The sequence below is a fragment of the Magnolia sinica genome, chromosome 5 (assembly GCF_029962835.1).
Source record: "Magnolia sinica isolate HGM2019 chromosome 5, MsV1, whole genome shotgun sequence".
Classification (NCBI taxonomy): domain Eukaryota; kingdom Viridiplantae; phylum Streptophyta; class Magnoliopsida; order Magnoliales; family Magnoliaceae; genus Magnolia; species Magnolia sinica.
In genome coordinates this window covers 108888628-108905369 of record NC_080577.1, presented here as the reverse complement: position 1 = coordinate 108905369, position 16742 = coordinate 108888628, and the positions used below count along the sequence as shown (strand labels likewise).

The window sequence follows — 16742 nt, the reverse complement described above, 5'->3', positions numbered from 1 at the left end:
AAACTTAGGTGGGGCACACGAGAGGAAACAGTGAGATGGCCCACCGTGAATTTTATGTACCATCGAAACCGTTCATAAGGTTATTCTCACTAGGATGTACTGAAAACACAAATATTAGCCTGATCCAAAAAAATCTGTGGACCCACAGTTTTGAATGGTGGCTGTTCAATCCCCACTGTTTCCTATTGTTAGGCTTAAACTGATGGACGGACTGGATTTGTCACGGACATTACAGTGGGCCAGTGGGGCCCACTGGACAACCATGTCGGCCTGATTTTTTGGAGACATGGGGTGAGCGAATGAGATATTGTGCACATGTTCCTCATTTCCACACCTAAGGCCAGTGTATTAGGGTTCTATGATCGGGTCCATGCTTGGGTGATCCAGACCGTTGTTCCGGTGCATTCCAACGTGGATGGACAGTTCCCCAAAAACAAATCCAGATTAGTAGATTCTGTCGACCGATATTTGAATATTTCTAGTTGAATGTGGACCGTTGCTGTATTTATCTTTGTAATCATATAGAGATAAAAATCGAGAAAGGATATAACTTTCTTATCGATCATAAGTTTTGGGATGGTACATCAATAGTCGGTCTCGAAAAATCAACGGTCGATATTATCCCAAAATGGGCCCCACTTGTCGGAACCGAAGACAGAGCGTATGTTGTGAAAAGCCTCGTCCAGAAACTTCTCGCTTCACGTGCCCTTCGTTGCAGCCGTAACCGGATTCACCACGTAGCTACGTGTTGTGAGGACTATGTGGGACCCACCGTGATTTATTTATTTTATCCAAGCCGTCCATACGCTTTTAATGCTCATTTTAGATTACCGACCCAAAATTGAGGAATATAAAAATCTCAAGTGGACCACACCGTAGTAAGCAGTGGGAATGATGGCATCCACCATTGAAACCTTCTGGGGCCCACAGTAATGTTTGTTAGTCATCCTAGCTGTTGATAAGGTCACACAGACCTGGATGAAAGGAAAAAAATAAATAAATATCAGCTTAATCCAAAAGTTCTGTGGGCCCAGGAAGTTTTCAACCGTAGGATTTCATTCCCCACTGTTTTATATAAGTGTGGTCCACTTTAGACTTGAATATGCTTCTCATATAATACAATTAGCTGGAAAATAGATGAACGGTGTGGTATACACATACATCACGGTGGGCCCCACAGAGTAGCGTGGTGAGCTTCTCACTGCACAATCGTTCACAGCACAGTCGTCCACGCTACGTAGCTACGTGGTGTTGGGTTCACCTCTTAATCCGTCGGGACGCGGATTGGTCCTCCTGTCAGCACCGCACAAGCACAGGCTCTGAGGGGCCACCGTAATGTATGAGTTTTATCCACACCGTCCATCTATTTTTATATTTAATTTTAAATTGTAAGCCCAAAATTGAGATAGATACAAGGCTCAAGTGGACCACACAACAAAGCAGCAGTGATAATGACGTCCACCACTGAAACCATCTCAGGGCCCACATTAATGCTTATTTGCCATGGAGCCTGTTCATAAGGTCACATGGACCGGAAGGGAAAACACAAATATCAGCTTGATCCAAAACTTATGTGCCCCTAAGAAGTTTTCAACAGTAAAGGTTTAATACCCACTATGTGATCCACTTGAGCTTTATCTGCCTCATTTTTTAGCTTGTACACATCACTTATATTATGGCAAATTGGATAGACATATATCATGATGGCTCTCACAGCCCCCACTTGAGCTTTATATCTGCCTCATTTTTTTAAGCTTGTACACATAATTTATATCATGGCAAAATGGGTAGACATATATCATGATGGCTCTCACAGCCCCTGCTTGAGCTGAACTTGGTAGAGGCAAGGGAGTGCCCAATCCATCATCTCCTTACTACCGACGAACGTGGATTAGCTACAGCCCGATCAGGTGGTTGTGACACTGACTTAGGGGCCCACGTCAATCCATCCTCATATAAACATCATGGTAGACCTTGGGAAGGTTTCAATGGTAGACATTTTCCTCCGTCATGTGGCTCACTTGAGTTCTGGATTTACCTTCTAGTGTTGGTTTTAATCACATTAGTTAAGAAAGGTGATGAGAAAGCTTTTATATTAATTCATTCACTTTTGCTTATATTAAAAAATAAGAATTTGTATTAAAAACTAAGAGTATGTCATGGGAGCAATCTAGTATGTGTGTGGGCAAGGTTACAAACGTGGCGCAATACAATGTCTTTGGCTTGATTACCTTTTGTTTTTTTATCCATGGATAACCGCACACATGTGTAGAGGGCCGCCATGCGCTGACATGTTAAATACAGGTCTCCCCCTCATTTCCTTAAAATGACTTTTGGTTTTTCCATTTTTATTACGTATACAAAAACTTTATCTCTTCTCCCTTTTTTCTTGATGTCTTGTTCTTCTTCATTCCTAAGGGAAAGTTAGAAGAGCTACCTCAAGTTCATGTGGTTGGGATTGTGCATGGACCTTATCTTGGCCATCCATCGAGAAGAGAGTTGTTATATTTTAGGTACAAAGCTATTAAGACTCAATGTATTGAGGATTCTTTATTATGGGGACAAATATGTTTTTAAGACAATGATTGCAATATGCCCAAGCTCTCGATGTTTTTTTTTTTTAGAAAATTTTTTGTTAAAACCAACACTTCAAAGACAAATTTCTCTTTCAAAGTCTCAATTGTTATGGTAATAATATCTGAAAACCCTAAAATCAATTTATGTATATATATAAAGTTAAGAAATAACAACCGAAAATGAAATTCCACCTTACCACCCTCAAGCTAATTTGTGTTATCAAAGATCTTGCTCAATCGCTTAAGGCAAATGAATTAGCGACATCCTTTTGAACAATTGAAATGGAAGAATGATGATTAATTGTATTGAAATTATATTCTCAATGTGATGGCAAATGATAACTATGATATCTTTTGCCATCATTCATTGATCAAGGATTCGTGACCCACTTTAATAAGAAGTTCAAAATAGAGGATGCTAGAATGAATAAATATGTTGTCAATCGCTATATTGATTCTGAGATGATAAATTTGTAGTGGATCAAGTGCATGACTTGTAGAAAATTGCCCATGAATGCATATCTGAATGTATGATTATTGACGAGGCCTTCCAAGCTATTATAATCATTGAAAGACTTAAACAATTTTAAAAAGAATATAAAAACTCTTAAACATAAGAGAAATGATATAAGCTTATATGACATTATTTTCCACATGCAAATAGAAGAATATGTAAGAAATCGTGATAGACAATCATTGGAGTTGGATATATGTAGTGAAGGCTCAATTTATTGAGAGTAACAAAAAATGTCAAGATAATTAAAAGTCTGAACCACCAAAGAAGAAACACCCACATGCCCAAAAGAAAAAGAAAGAAGGAAAAAAAAAGAAAAAAAAAACATAACAAGAAAAATGAATGGTACTACGTATGTGGGAAGATTGGTCACATTGCTAAGGAATGTCACTTTCATGAAGGTTACAAAAAGGAGAAAATTCATATACATGTTGAAGAATTTGTGAGAGTCATCGTTGAAGCACTCATTGCTGATAGCACGGATGAGTGATTGATCGACTCGGGAGCCACCAAGCACCTATGCTACGATTGAAGCGCATTTTCCTCTTATGAGAAAGAGGAGGATGAGACAGAGAATTTATTCAAAGTAAAGGTTATTAGCAAGGGAAATGTGAGATTTAAACTTACGCCGCAGGTGACTCTTTTAGACGTACTTCATGTACTAAACATTTGAAGAAAAAAAAATATTGTTTTTTATTACACACTCGATAAGAACGGGTTCAAGATAGTTTTCAAATATGAAAAATTTGTAATATAAAAAAATGGTAACCTGTTGAAAAGGTACATTTCCGATGGATTCACCAATATAAATATAAAAGCAGCGCCGCATTCTATGAGAATTGGGACATTCTTTAGAGTACTTATGAAAATATAATAAAGCACATGGGCATAACATGCTAGCTTAGATAGAAAGTTGTTCAAAAATATTATGTGTGTGATATATTTAGGTTGTCATTATGGGGGGTAATTCAAGACTGTCGTTATCACTCGACAAACTAGATATGTTCACAGTAGGCATGATTCAAATCTCATACTTTTATTGATGCATTTCGTTTCATTGACCCATCCATTTAGTTTCTTCTTCAATTATCTTTACCGTCTTTTACATTTTTTTTTTAAATTGTGGGAGAATATTAGAAAAAGATGGGAATTAAATTTTTTTCTATGTTTCGTCTTTTCCCTACTTTGTCTCGTAATTTGGTTATCCTGTTTTGTTTTCTAATGCTACTCTTAGTCCCACATTAGATAGGAAGTGGAACGAAGAAGTCTTTATATTAAATTCCTCCCCTAATTGTTTGTATTGGAAAATAAGAGTACCATCGGATCAATCTCACATGCGTGTGAGGCTGCGGCTGCAGTGTGATGTCTTTGACTGGAGCATCTTTTGTTTTTTTCTCACCACGTGAATGCATAAAGCTATCACACTTATGTAGAGAACCACCATTAACTTACATGTTATTAATGTGCCACCACACACGCATTGTCTCTCCTGCTCTTTGAAAAAGGCTTTTCGTTTTCCCATTCTTATTTCAAACACTGAAACTCCATCTCCTCCTTTTGTATTCATGCTTTCTGATTCTTTTTTTTTTGTCTTGTGGACAAATCAGAAAGGCTACCTCCAAGTTCATGTAGCTGTGATCACGTGTACACCCAATCTTGCCTGTCCATCAAGAATGAGAACAATTGTATGATGGGGACAAAGTTGTTGAGACCAAATGCATCAAGGATTCTTCTTGCAGAGATGAAGTCATTTTTAAGTGGCACCAAACAGCTTGTGTGAACAAATGATCCATGCATTATACAACCATAAAACTGCTCTATAAATGGTAGGGAAATATCCAATTACTAACAGGTTCCAAGCAGCAACCAGAAAGATATAAGATCAGTGGAAGTGGGCCCCACATAATTTAAATAATCAGATCACTTACAAGAGGTTTTAAGTATGAGGGTGAAGATCACATATGTTCGAACATACAGTAAAACCACTGTCCAGTGATTACCAACATTCGAGCTATGGGGCCCGTTGTGACGTTGAGTGCCATTCAACATGAGTTTTTGATTGGGATGATTCTTGGAAGGTACAACGTCCATAAGGTGCACCAGATTCACATTTTGCATTCAACACATACATCAGTGGTGGGCCACATGCAGTTCGAACATATGGTAAGAACCACACGTTCAAATGCATGTGATCATATCCCCACAACTGTCAGGTCTTGCACCAGAACTTATGGCCCACCAGTCACCTTAAAAAGTCGGTAATGCCAGAAAGTCAATGCATTGCCTTAAACATGAAAAACTAATCCCACTAATATACAATGACATGACAGAAATGCACACAAGAGAGGAATTCAGGAATCCGAGACTACATTATCGGATCTCTGTGAGACTATGGTGGGAGCATCAACCTGCATTTTCAGGGAATTGAACTCCAACGCGAAGATTGGTTTCGATAGCAAAACAGATATACTCCGATTCAGTGAATCATTTTCAGCAAACACATCTCTCAAGTCATCATTGGAGTTGAAACTCGGCTCATCGAATGATCTACCTTCATCAGATTGCAATGCGGTAGTTGGTCCTGATATTTTTGCGGGCTCCACTGCTCGCACCCTGCAAAAGAGATCTTGACTGAGGGTTGAAGGAGAATCAGAATCAGTAACACATATCAGCAAGAGGAAGCAACACCCAAACCAAGTTTCTTTTCATGAGATATAAAAAAACAAAGAAATGAAAAAGAAGATAAAACCATGTAGAGTTTTGCTTGTAGAGGTTTTCTCAAATATATCCCAATGTATGCCATAAGACACGTCAGGAGTCTAGTAGTTGGATTTGGGCCTTTTTCAATGACACGCTGTTTATTTGATACCACCGTTCTTGGATAGGAGATGCCCAAAAAGGCTATCAGATTGAGTAGTTCAACATACTGATTATACAAAGGTGATGATGACCATTCATGTTCAAAGCAAAAGAGCCAAAAGGGCCGAAATAATACAATAGGGAGCTTTTATTTGTTATCTTACATCATACATAGTGAGACTTGTCATATAAACGGTTTGGATCATCAGAAAGATGACCAACATTCAAAGGCTAAATTCCAATGTATTGTATTGCAATACATTCAGATATATTGGAGCACACCTCTTGCTAGCATTGCTCACCTTTTATTGCTCATCATTGTTTGCCTTTGGTTACTAGCCCATGTGATCCAGACCGTTCATCTCATAGGTCCCATTGAGGATATCTCACCGTCTATTCAACCCTCTTTTTCAACAGTTAGGATCTCCGATCAATGGATTTTTTCCGCATGGCCCATCTGGTGGGGCCTACAAGATGAATGGTAACCTGCATGGAATGTGGTAATAGGCGATGAACCATGATGGCGAGCACCGGTAAGCAAAACTCAGTCTCTAGAGTTTGAGAATGAGATTGCCATGACCAGGTTCAAGGCAATAGAAATTCATTGGCATGGATGACTATTTAGACAATGAAGGAAAAAAAAAAAAACAGATTTAGTTAATTTAGAATTCTAATTATTCATTTACTGTGATAAAACCATTCCGACATAATTCAGCCATACCCTTAGCTTCTTAGCTTCTCAAGAAGCAAGTAAAGAGCTTCACTAAGCCTACACACGTGTGCAATAAAGCAGCACACATACACATCTCACATGTGCCAGCATCGCATCATATGTTTAAGATGCAATCCATCTATTAGAAGTTTGAACAGCAGCACTATTGATGCCTTAGCCCAAGAATCAGGTTGATCCACCAGTCAGGTGGGCCACAGTTTGCAAACTAAACATACAGCTCTGAAAAACTTGGCTGAAGTTTTCTAACCCATACACCCGCTTCCAATACTGGAGCACACATGCTGAGTGAACCGGATTTAGTTTTGGGAAAACATTTATGAGGATGGACCAACCTGATGGATGATTGAATCTCGCACCCAGGTGACATGCTGGCAGATGTGTGGTGTGTACATGAGCTTTATTGCACATGTGTGTGCTTCACAAAGCTCGAAAAGAAATATGAAAACGATAACCAAAAACTAGTTTATCTCAGTTATCAGGTATTCTCATCTGTATGCTACATGGTCATGTAATGATGTGAGTAAAAGATCCGGACTGTTCATCAGCAGGGCTCTACCACGAATGGGCCGTCTCTCAAAAATCAGATGGGTCGGACCATCCTAGCCACTTTTGAAGGACTTCTGCAGAGTAAATGGACAGCTGCAAAAGCACCTGACTGGATTCAATGAGCAAAACTTCTCCAATTGGTTGCTAGGATGATGTGATGTGATATTCAATGAATGGCCCAAGAGAGGAACAGTTCGGATCTCAGAAATGTGAGCCACATTTTTTTGAGATAAAGAGTGCTTGATAACTAACCTATAATGCAGGGGTCTAACCAGAGCTGTCAAAGGGTACCTGGACCCATGGGTACCTAATAGACCCGACCAGTTTTAATGGGTCTGGGTCCCATCTTTTAGACCTGTAAAGAAATCAGGTTGGATTCGGGTCTCACCTTTAGGATTCAGTTAAAAAACAGGTCTAGTCGGGTTTGGGCCAGGTCCATGTTATGTAGATTCAATAGATATTGATGATTTTAGCAACAAACTGAGGTTTCCTAAGCCACACACCATTCAGGTGTCATAGTGGCACATGTGTGTGTGATTCTAATCCATCCATCAGGTGGGCAAAAACAAGTAAGTGCTCTTATTTTCCAAACACAACTCGAAACCTAGATCCAAAGACCAGATGGGAACCCAAACCCGACCATATCCGGGCACTCAAGAATTTGACCCAGACTGGGCATGACCTGAACCTGGTTAGCCTACATGCGGGTACTATAGGACCTGACCTGTTGACAGCCTACATCTAAAATGGTAACACCAAATCCTCTCCGAAAAGAAAGATCAAATGTTCCCATTTAAGAAAATTGATAAAAACAAACGGGAAAAGATTGTGTCTGCAGCTTGCAGCGGGAACCGGTGCACCCATCCCACCAGCCAACAATGGTATGTAAGACTCTAACACGCATTCAAAATGGGCATTTGTTCATATTTTAAAATGCTTGCAAGATTCTCACCGACCATCTTAGAGCGGTGGAAGATAATCTGCATACCAATTCTCAAAGCTCACTGCGAGCATTCAAGTTGTGCTCAAAGCAAGAAGGATTTTTGAGGAAATGCAAACCTGCACTCGATCTGGCAAGAATACTTGAGGAGGTGAGGATTATGGACAGTACGGCCGCTGTAATTTCAGTGTAAAAGCCATTAGCTATCATTGAATTGGTCATCCAAAAAGTCTCTGAAATCCTTGAAATCCTACCTAAAGCTCGGAAGTGACATTCTGATTGCAGGCCCCAACCATTTTTTATCTGATTTTGATTCCAGTGCTGTCGTCACCAAGCTCATGGACAAAAAATGAAAAGAGGACCAATCAGAATCATGTGAGAGGTTAGGAGAGTGAATTCCCTTGAGATGGTAAGATGCTGAAACCACTAAATCCAGTTCACAAATTCAGTAGTAGGGTGGATAAAGTAGTCTTCAATCGAAGGCGGTGTTTGGATGCACTACAACCTGAGTTGCAAGAATTAGTTCAATAAAGTGGAAATGACCAAGTTGCAACTTCTCCCTTGGTTGGCGTGTTTGGATACAAGGAAACCAAGGTGTGGAAACAGAAATTGTAATGATTACGCAATGATTACTTCCATCTTTACTGTAGAAAGTAGGATTCCAAAATTAGGGATCTTGTTTGGATAAGAGTGGAAATCTCAATTTCATTAGACAACGGTCACATTGCATCTTGTGCCAGAGAACTACAACTGTTGACAAGTGCAATGATTATTTGGTGGAATCCATGGTTTCCCATCTATCCAAACAGCCCCAGCTGTCTTATCAAGGGAATCCAATTTCATTTCTTTTCCTGGTGGATTCCATGAATCCAAATATGATGAAGGCTTCATATTGCAATTACACTACTTTCAAGTTGGATTCGAAAGGAATGAACTGCTATTTGAGGGTTACTTCATTATAAATTATAAGGAAAGTAATTGCGTTCCACATGTATAGAGGTAGTGCTCGTATTTAAATTGGATATAAATATCTAGAGGTGGGTCCTTTCCCTAAACAAATGGAGAAGACTCACAAGAGCCATGCCCATAACCAAGAGGTTTGCTAAGCGCACACGTGGGTGCAGTAAAACTCATGTACACGCTACATATGTGCCAGCATGGCACATAGGTGAGAGATCCAATCCATCCATCAGGTTGGTCCAACCTTGCACATGTTTTCCAAAAAATGAATCTGGTCCACTCGCCATGTGGGCCTCAATATTGGAGCCAAATGTTTGTTTTGTAAACTATGGTGATTAGGGGCTATGTGGTAGTGTTATTCTGATGGATGGATTGGATCTTGGACCAATCATGCTATGCTGGCACATGTGGCGTACATGAGCTTTATTGCACACTATTGCGTGCTTAGCAAAGTAATCGATAATTTTTTTTTAAAAAAAAACACAGTTATATGGATCTATTCAGCCAACTCACCATCAGTAGGAAGGTTGATATCACACAAGGCTGTTGCAGAGGAACCTGTGATCTCAGTTACTTGAATGTCCATACAACCCTTTGGACTACTACAAGTAGAACTGATACCAATCATGTTTAGGAAACCATTCCATTTACTTTTTGGATTCTCTGAAGTAGCCATAACTCTCTGCTTTGAACAAGACTGTATTAAATACAAACCGAAATACTCATTTATATAAATAGTCCATAATACCAGATGATATCCATAGACTATGAAAAAGAGACCAACAAAATTGACTTTTCACGTCAGCTAGTTCCCATTTTCCAAAACTAGACTTGAAAAGGAGCTTTGCCTAGCGCAAATGCGTGTGCAAAACAGCTGATGTACACGCCCACATGTGGTGCGGGATCCAATCCATCCAGCAGGCTGGTCTGACCTACATTTCTTCCCAAAAATAAATCTTGTCCATTCAGCATGTAGCCCCCAATATTGGAAACAGGTGGATGGATTAGAGAACTTCAGCCAAGTTTTTCAGAGCCATACATTTGTTTTGCAAACTATCTTACCTGACCTGTGGATCAATCTGGTTCTCCGGCTATGACATCAAATAGTGTTGCAATTTTGATGGATGGATTGGATCGGAACTATCACGCCATGCTGGCGCATGCACCATGCACATGAGCTTTATGGAAGATGCGTGTGGGCTTTAGCAAAGCTCCTTGAAAAGTAAAAGAAAATTTAGCAAAAAAGGATATTTTTACTCCAAAAATTAAGAAATATGAACTTCATAGTCATGGAGTCTTTCTACTAAATTCTATTCTTCTATAAATTTCTATAAATGGAAGGAATTTAATTCAGTTTGATGCTTTACCTTGGAAAATCTGGCAACATGACTGGGAAGACCTACATGCTGCAAGAGCAAGCACAGAATCTAGATCAAGCAGAGAAGCTAGCAAAGGTCTATCTGGGGTAGGAATTGGAAACTCTAGAAGAACCATGAAGTGAATATTCTATAATGATTGTTGCAATTCTGCACCTTCCTTCCATGTCTGCAAGCCTTGTGACTGTTCACAAGTACCCTAGCAGCCCATCTGTTAACAAAATAATCAACACTTACTCCATTTGCATTAAGTTAAATGCACACATACAACTCACTGCTTCTATAATTGAAGTTTAAATTGTACGAATGGGAAGCTGCAGATGAGAAAAAACATCATCTTTTCTTCCAACAAGAGATTGTATTTTCAACTGTAAGAATCTGAGCCAATTGTAAGGAAAAACTTACGCGCATGAAGTTGGAGGATTCCATACAATGCCAGCAATCACCACAAGCTGACAGTAAACAGAGTTCAATATGGACATTTTTCAGTCAACGTCTAACCCAAAACATTATCAGAAGAATAATGGAATCACACCGCATAGTACCAAATTCAGATATTTGAAGATCATGTTCTCCTGATGAGTGAAAACAAATATAAGAGTTGCAAACTACCATTTTTAATGAACTGGTTGTAGTTAAATTAAGTTTTCCAAAATGACCATATTGCTCTCACTACAGTCTGACCCATTTAAGGAGAAGTTTGATTGAGGTTGAAGAGCCAAGGAGGAGGACAAGGGGAAGATCTAAAAAGACTTTGGATTGAAATGGTGAGACGGGATATGAAGGCTTATTCACTTACGCAGGATAATGACTTAGAAGTAACACCAACAGGTAATAAGATGAGAGAAAGTAGACTTGGATGGTTTGGTCATGTGTGACGGAGACCAAGAACTGCACCAGTTAGGAGCGAGTTGGTACATGTTGATGGCTCTCGAAGGGCAAGGAGAAGGCCCAAAAGAAAATGGGTGGAGATAGTAAGAAAAGAGTTGATAACCTATGGTCTAATCGAAGTTATGGCCCTTGATAGAGTGGAATGGTGGAAAAGGATTCATGTAGTCAACCCCAATTAGTTGGGATATGGCTTAGATAATGATGATGATTTTATTTTTTGCATTTCTTTGAACGGCATTGAACAATACAAACTATTTGGTGTCACTGAACAGTAACATGTCTAACCTCATCAAACATTCCAGCCGGGCTATCATCATAGCGAGCAAGGAAAAAGCCACCAAGAGTATATCTGCAAGGTGCAAACCTTTCTTCAATATAAACAAAGCGGCTGATTTTTTATTTTTATTTTTTAATTAAAAAGAAAACAGTCTCAAGTCCTCAATACACTTTCATTTCCAGCACCCAAAAAGGGCAACTGGGTTCTAGCAATGGAGCAGATGAGTACCCAAAAGCTTCAACTAATCTAAGATCCTTTGGGATAAAAGACCGAGCGATATCTGCCTTCACAAGATGGAGCTGGTACAGTGCACTGGAAACCAGAAAAAAGATTATTCAATGGAAAGTAACTTATCCTTAACCAGAAAAGAATTTCTTCAGGTTATGAGTTTTTTGTGAGAAATGATCAGATCAAAGTAATGAAAAACTTGCCTGCCTTTGAACAACCAGGGAGGCCCGTCAACGTAACCTGGACAAGACTGACTTTCTGCAACTTCTATAGACATGAGATCTGGTGTGGAGAAGTCACTTTACATCGAAGCAGCGACAAGAAACTGTAAAACCCAACAAGCACCAGAATCTGACGGAGAACTGCCCACAAGTTAGAGAAATATCATACAAGAATGTTCTACATTTTGAAGTATGTAAATAAGCTGTAGGTTGTAGAGACCGAAAAGAAAAGATCCTGGGTGTTCAACTGACATAGAAATGGGGAGACAAATAGGTCCATATTTACACATAATATAATGTATAAATATGGCTATATAGATCACAATCAGGAGAGTTTCTTGTTCTTCCCTAGTAGTGGGGAGGTATATTCTTGTTCGTCCCTAGAAGGGGGCAGGCATTTGAAGGTTATCTGAGATGTAACATGGTTGTGAAATAATAAAAATACATACATATGTATGCACGAATGCACATATGTAAGTGCATAAATACACATGCATACATGTGGGAAATGCTGGTACATTTACATGCCTTAATGCTCGGCATGCTCATTTGGCACTGCATGCTCAAGACATTAGCTGTTTGCCCATTCCGCTTTGTAGGTAGCACGCAATAGTTGTACTAAGTTGCAATCCAGGCACTGACCAGTTGGCATACGAGTCAAATTAGAAAATATTTATCACAATGAACTCAATCTCATCCTTGCAGAGTCAAAATGGTACCCATCAGAATGTTACCCATGAGAGAGATTCTAACTCTATCTTCTTTCTTTTTTATCTTGAAAAATATTCCAACTCCATTTTCAACAGAAATTTTCACACAGCCGAGCATGGTAATTTCTAACATTATCTTATCTCTGGTTATTATTATGTTTATTTTGTGCCAGGGTTGCAGCCACCGTACTATTTTCTCCTGTTCTGTTAGCTTCCCTTAATTGTGAAAGGGAAGTGACAACGATGCCCAAATGTTAGCTTGCAGAAAATGGTTGGAGTTAAGCCATACCCTACAACTATTCATGAAGTGGCTGATGCTGGTATCAGTACCATGCCACATCAATAATATTACATTAGGTACCTTAAATATTTTTTTTTCCTGTGACATAAGGCAGCTGATTAGGTTACTAGAAAGAATCCTTGTTTTTTTCTCCAAGATGACATGTGAAACAAGAAATGGTGGATGTTTTGGTCGCTATGAATTAGACATTGACCTTATTGAGAGCTACTAAACAAGTACAGTACTCTGGTCCACATTTTGCCACATAACTTTCCTTTTCCTACAAGATTTCAGCAAAAGAAAAGGTATTCAAGACCCTTATGATCAAGAAAAAAAATATATTTAAATTTCTGAGATACTAGATGATTAAGAGAACTTTTTTAGAGAGGTGCACCAGAGCTTTATCATTTAAGATGCTTCCATCTAAAGCTTAGTTAATAACTGCTTGAAATAAAATCATGCAGGAATCTTAACAGGGACATCAGTACATCACATAATGATCACATCGGACCCTCTATAACATACTAGATGATGAGGGTGCTTCAGATAAAAGGCAAGGTGAGGAAAAAAGTCATGAAAAAGCAAAGGACACTGAAAATGTAAGAATATCAAAAGACTGATTGGATGTAGTAGGCACTAAACAAAATCAAACTCTGTTCTCTATTCTCACTTTTTAATCTAATATCCCGTATTCGCTAAATTAAATTTTCTACATAAAAACAAAAGTCAATGAGTGCATTTGGAATTGGAATATGCCTTGAACTACAGATGGTTTAGATATTTTGGTGGTATGGATAGCTGATATAGGGTGGATAGAGTTTGCAGGAACAAGGAAGAGAGTAATAAGACAAAGAAAGTAGAGGAAGAATCACATTCACACTACACAATTCAAAGAAGTTGATTGTTAAGATTTTCTACCTTTGCTGGTAAGACCTTTGCTCAACAAACATCTTAACTTCTATTCAATCACTCCAAGCTATATGTCATCTATAAAACCATGCATACACACATATAAAATAAACCAACCTAAACTTGATTTAAACAGCCAAAATCTACAGCCTTGATTATCCCTAATACACCAAACACATTGTAGCATATCGAAGTGCACTGCAGGAATACTGTAGCAGGAACTATAGCATTGTCATAGGGATGTCACTGAAGCACGAACAGTCGCACATTCCTATTTACAAAGGCTATTAAAAACACTACTTAAACCCTAAAAACCGAAAATTAGCCCCTCCTTGTAGACTTGACTACAACATAGCACATGAGGGGCACACCAGATGGGCAATAGGACATGGTTTGGGTCTTCAAGGCCTATATCTTTGCTGGCACATTTCTTGCGATGGGATCATCTTGCATTACTACCAAGGTATACAAAAACGGTTATGTAATAGCTGTAACAGCCGTTACGTAATGGTAATGGCCATAACCGTTATGCATTACAGGGCCGTAACGGCCGTTACAAGAAAAACTGCTTGTAACAGCCCTGTAACAGTCCTGAAACAGTTTTTTCCCAAAAAAAAAAATAAAAAAAAATGAAAAACACCGTAACGGCCAGCATCATAACAGTAATGGCGATGAATGTTACGGCCACCGTTAGGAACACGTTGATTACTACCCATTGTTTTTTTAATTTACCCATTAAATTCTTAATCATTTTGTTTAGTGAACGAATATTCAACAACTTCAACCATTTGATCTCTTCAGCCCACTTTAAAATCAGCCATGATATTTGATATGCTGCTTCAATCGGCTTAGGATGCAACAATGTCTCTCTATCCGTCACTATTGTGTAGAAATATTTCTTCACATGAGGCATAGGATTCGGATCATAGTGCCACAATCTCTTGTGCAAGATTTTGTACACATCCATTCATGGATTAAAATAGTGGCTTTGGTCCCGACTCCCCACAACAAACCTAAGTCGTATTGCTGAAACCGATCAACTTGTCCATAACTAGAATCAGGGAGTCGAAACAACAAAATATTAGACAAAGCTGCTCACTCCATGGAGGAGGTCAAAGCGGCGGTCGACGCAATGGAGGACCCCCAGCTTAGATGGTTTCTCGATAGCACTCTTCTAGATATTCTGGAATCTAATTCAGGGTGATTTGATGAGGTTTCTTTCTGAATTCTAGACTAGATGGCTTTCTTCAGAGTTGGGAGTGTCTTTCATCTCTATAATTCTAAACCTTGAAGGAGACGATTGCTTAGGGGATTTTAGATTTTGTCATTTCCTCTTAATTGAAACAGAGTCAATGCTCTTGTGCATCCAAACAAACCCAAATTCTGAACTAAATTCGTAAACAAACTCAAACTAAACTGAATTCTAGAAACAACCAAACTGCTATTTTCTTTCATGGCTAACCAAGAAACAGCAACAGATTTGCAGGGGAAAAAAATCAAAGGAAGGGAAAAGAAAAACTAACTGCAAATGAGAACTCTTACCAGAAATCAAAACTCCCGGGAGCTGGAATTTTGAAACCCTGATATCATATCTCTCTGGGTTTTTGAAGCCCAAGCAAGCTTGAAACACAGAAAACCAACACAATCGGCGATTAAAAAACTAAACCGAGAGAATTTCAGCCCAGATCTCCCACCCGCAAGAGCTCCAGTCTACTTTCACCGGAGAAATCAGAAATCAAAGTTGAAAGGCGCCAGGAGCTGAGATCAAAAACCAAAACCAGATGAATTCCAACACAGCAACTCCTCCAAGTGATCTTCACCAGAAAAAAAAAAAAACCAGGATTCCGAAACTCTAGCAGCTCCAAACACCAACTTTCAGCACAGATCTCCCATCTACAGCTCCTCGAAGCGAATTCGGCAGAAAATAATAATAATAATAATAATCAAAACCCTAGAGACGGCGAGAATTACAGAATCGGCGATCGAAAATCCAAAATTTCAGAGGAATCATTCAGCAGCTTCGTTTTGGAAACGTAGCTTTGAAATCTGTCCTATTTCTCGTAGCGAAAAATATCTGTCGTTTTACTCTCTCTCCCACTCGACGAACCGCTGATGGACGTTATCCACGAGCAGGATTTTGGCGCCAATAGAAGGAACGATCTCACGTACCTTTGCTTTTCTCACGATAAATTGAAATGTCTGTTTCATCGGTAAAGTATCGCGAGATTTTTGAGATACTGATTTTTTGGGTTATTGGAACTTTGGACTGTCTGATTGGTCAATCTGAACCAGTCCTTAAGTATGTCGGGAGCGGCTTCGGTGGACCCCTGATTGTGGGGCCCACTTTGATGTATGTGCCTTAAATCCACGCCGTTCATACACTTTGACAGCTCATTTAAGGGCATGATCCAAAAAATGAAGGAGATCCACATCTTAGGTAGACCATGCGACAGGATACAATGGTGACAAAAGTTTTGGATTAAGTTGATGTTTGTTTTTTCTTTTCATTCAAGTCTATCTCACCTTATAAACAAAATTACAGTAGGCATTACAGTAGGCTTTAATAAGTTTTTAATGGTAGGCTATTAATCACCTCTATTTCTTATGGTATGGTCCAATTGAGATTTGGATATGCTTCATTTTAGATGGAAAAATGGATGAAAGGTGTGGATATACAATACATATATCGAGGTGAGCCCCATGGTTACGGCTACATTGTGTT

At 39.1% G+C, this 16742-nt stretch overlaps 1 protein-coding gene across 9 annotated transcripts; it reads right to left on the bottom strand.

Moving 5' to 3' along the window:
- Positions 1-5352: 5352 nt before the first annotated feature.
- LOC131246645 (protein NEOXANTHIN-DEFICIENT 1) lies at positions 5353-16155 on the bottom strand. 9 transcript variants are annotated; one of them, XM_058246985.1, is made up of 12 exons: positions 15563-16150; positions 13326-13391; positions 12104-12251; positions 11901-11984; positions 11681-11744; positions 10910-10956; positions 10661-10715; positions 10496-10534; positions 9642-9825; positions 8423-8489; positions 8288-8344; positions 5353-5703 (listed from the first exon to the last, which is right to left on the bottom strand). In XM_058246985.1, the coding sequence occupies exons 3-12, from the start codon at positions 12175-12177 to the stop codon at positions 5442-5444; spliced, it is 933 nt and encodes a 310-aa protein (XP_058102968.1). In that variant the 5' UTR covers positions 12178-12251; positions 13326-13391; positions 15563-16150; the 3' UTR covers positions 5353-5441. The 9 variants fall into 9 exon arrangements, with proteins under 9 accessions (XP_058102968.1, XP_058102967.1, XP_058102966.1 ...); XM_058246984.1 differs by lacking the exon at positions 13326-13391 and having other exon boundaries at positions 12104-12262; XM_058246983.1 differs by lacking the exon at positions 13326-13391 and having other exon boundaries at positions 15563-16149.
- Positions 16156-16742: the final 587 nt, after the last annotated feature.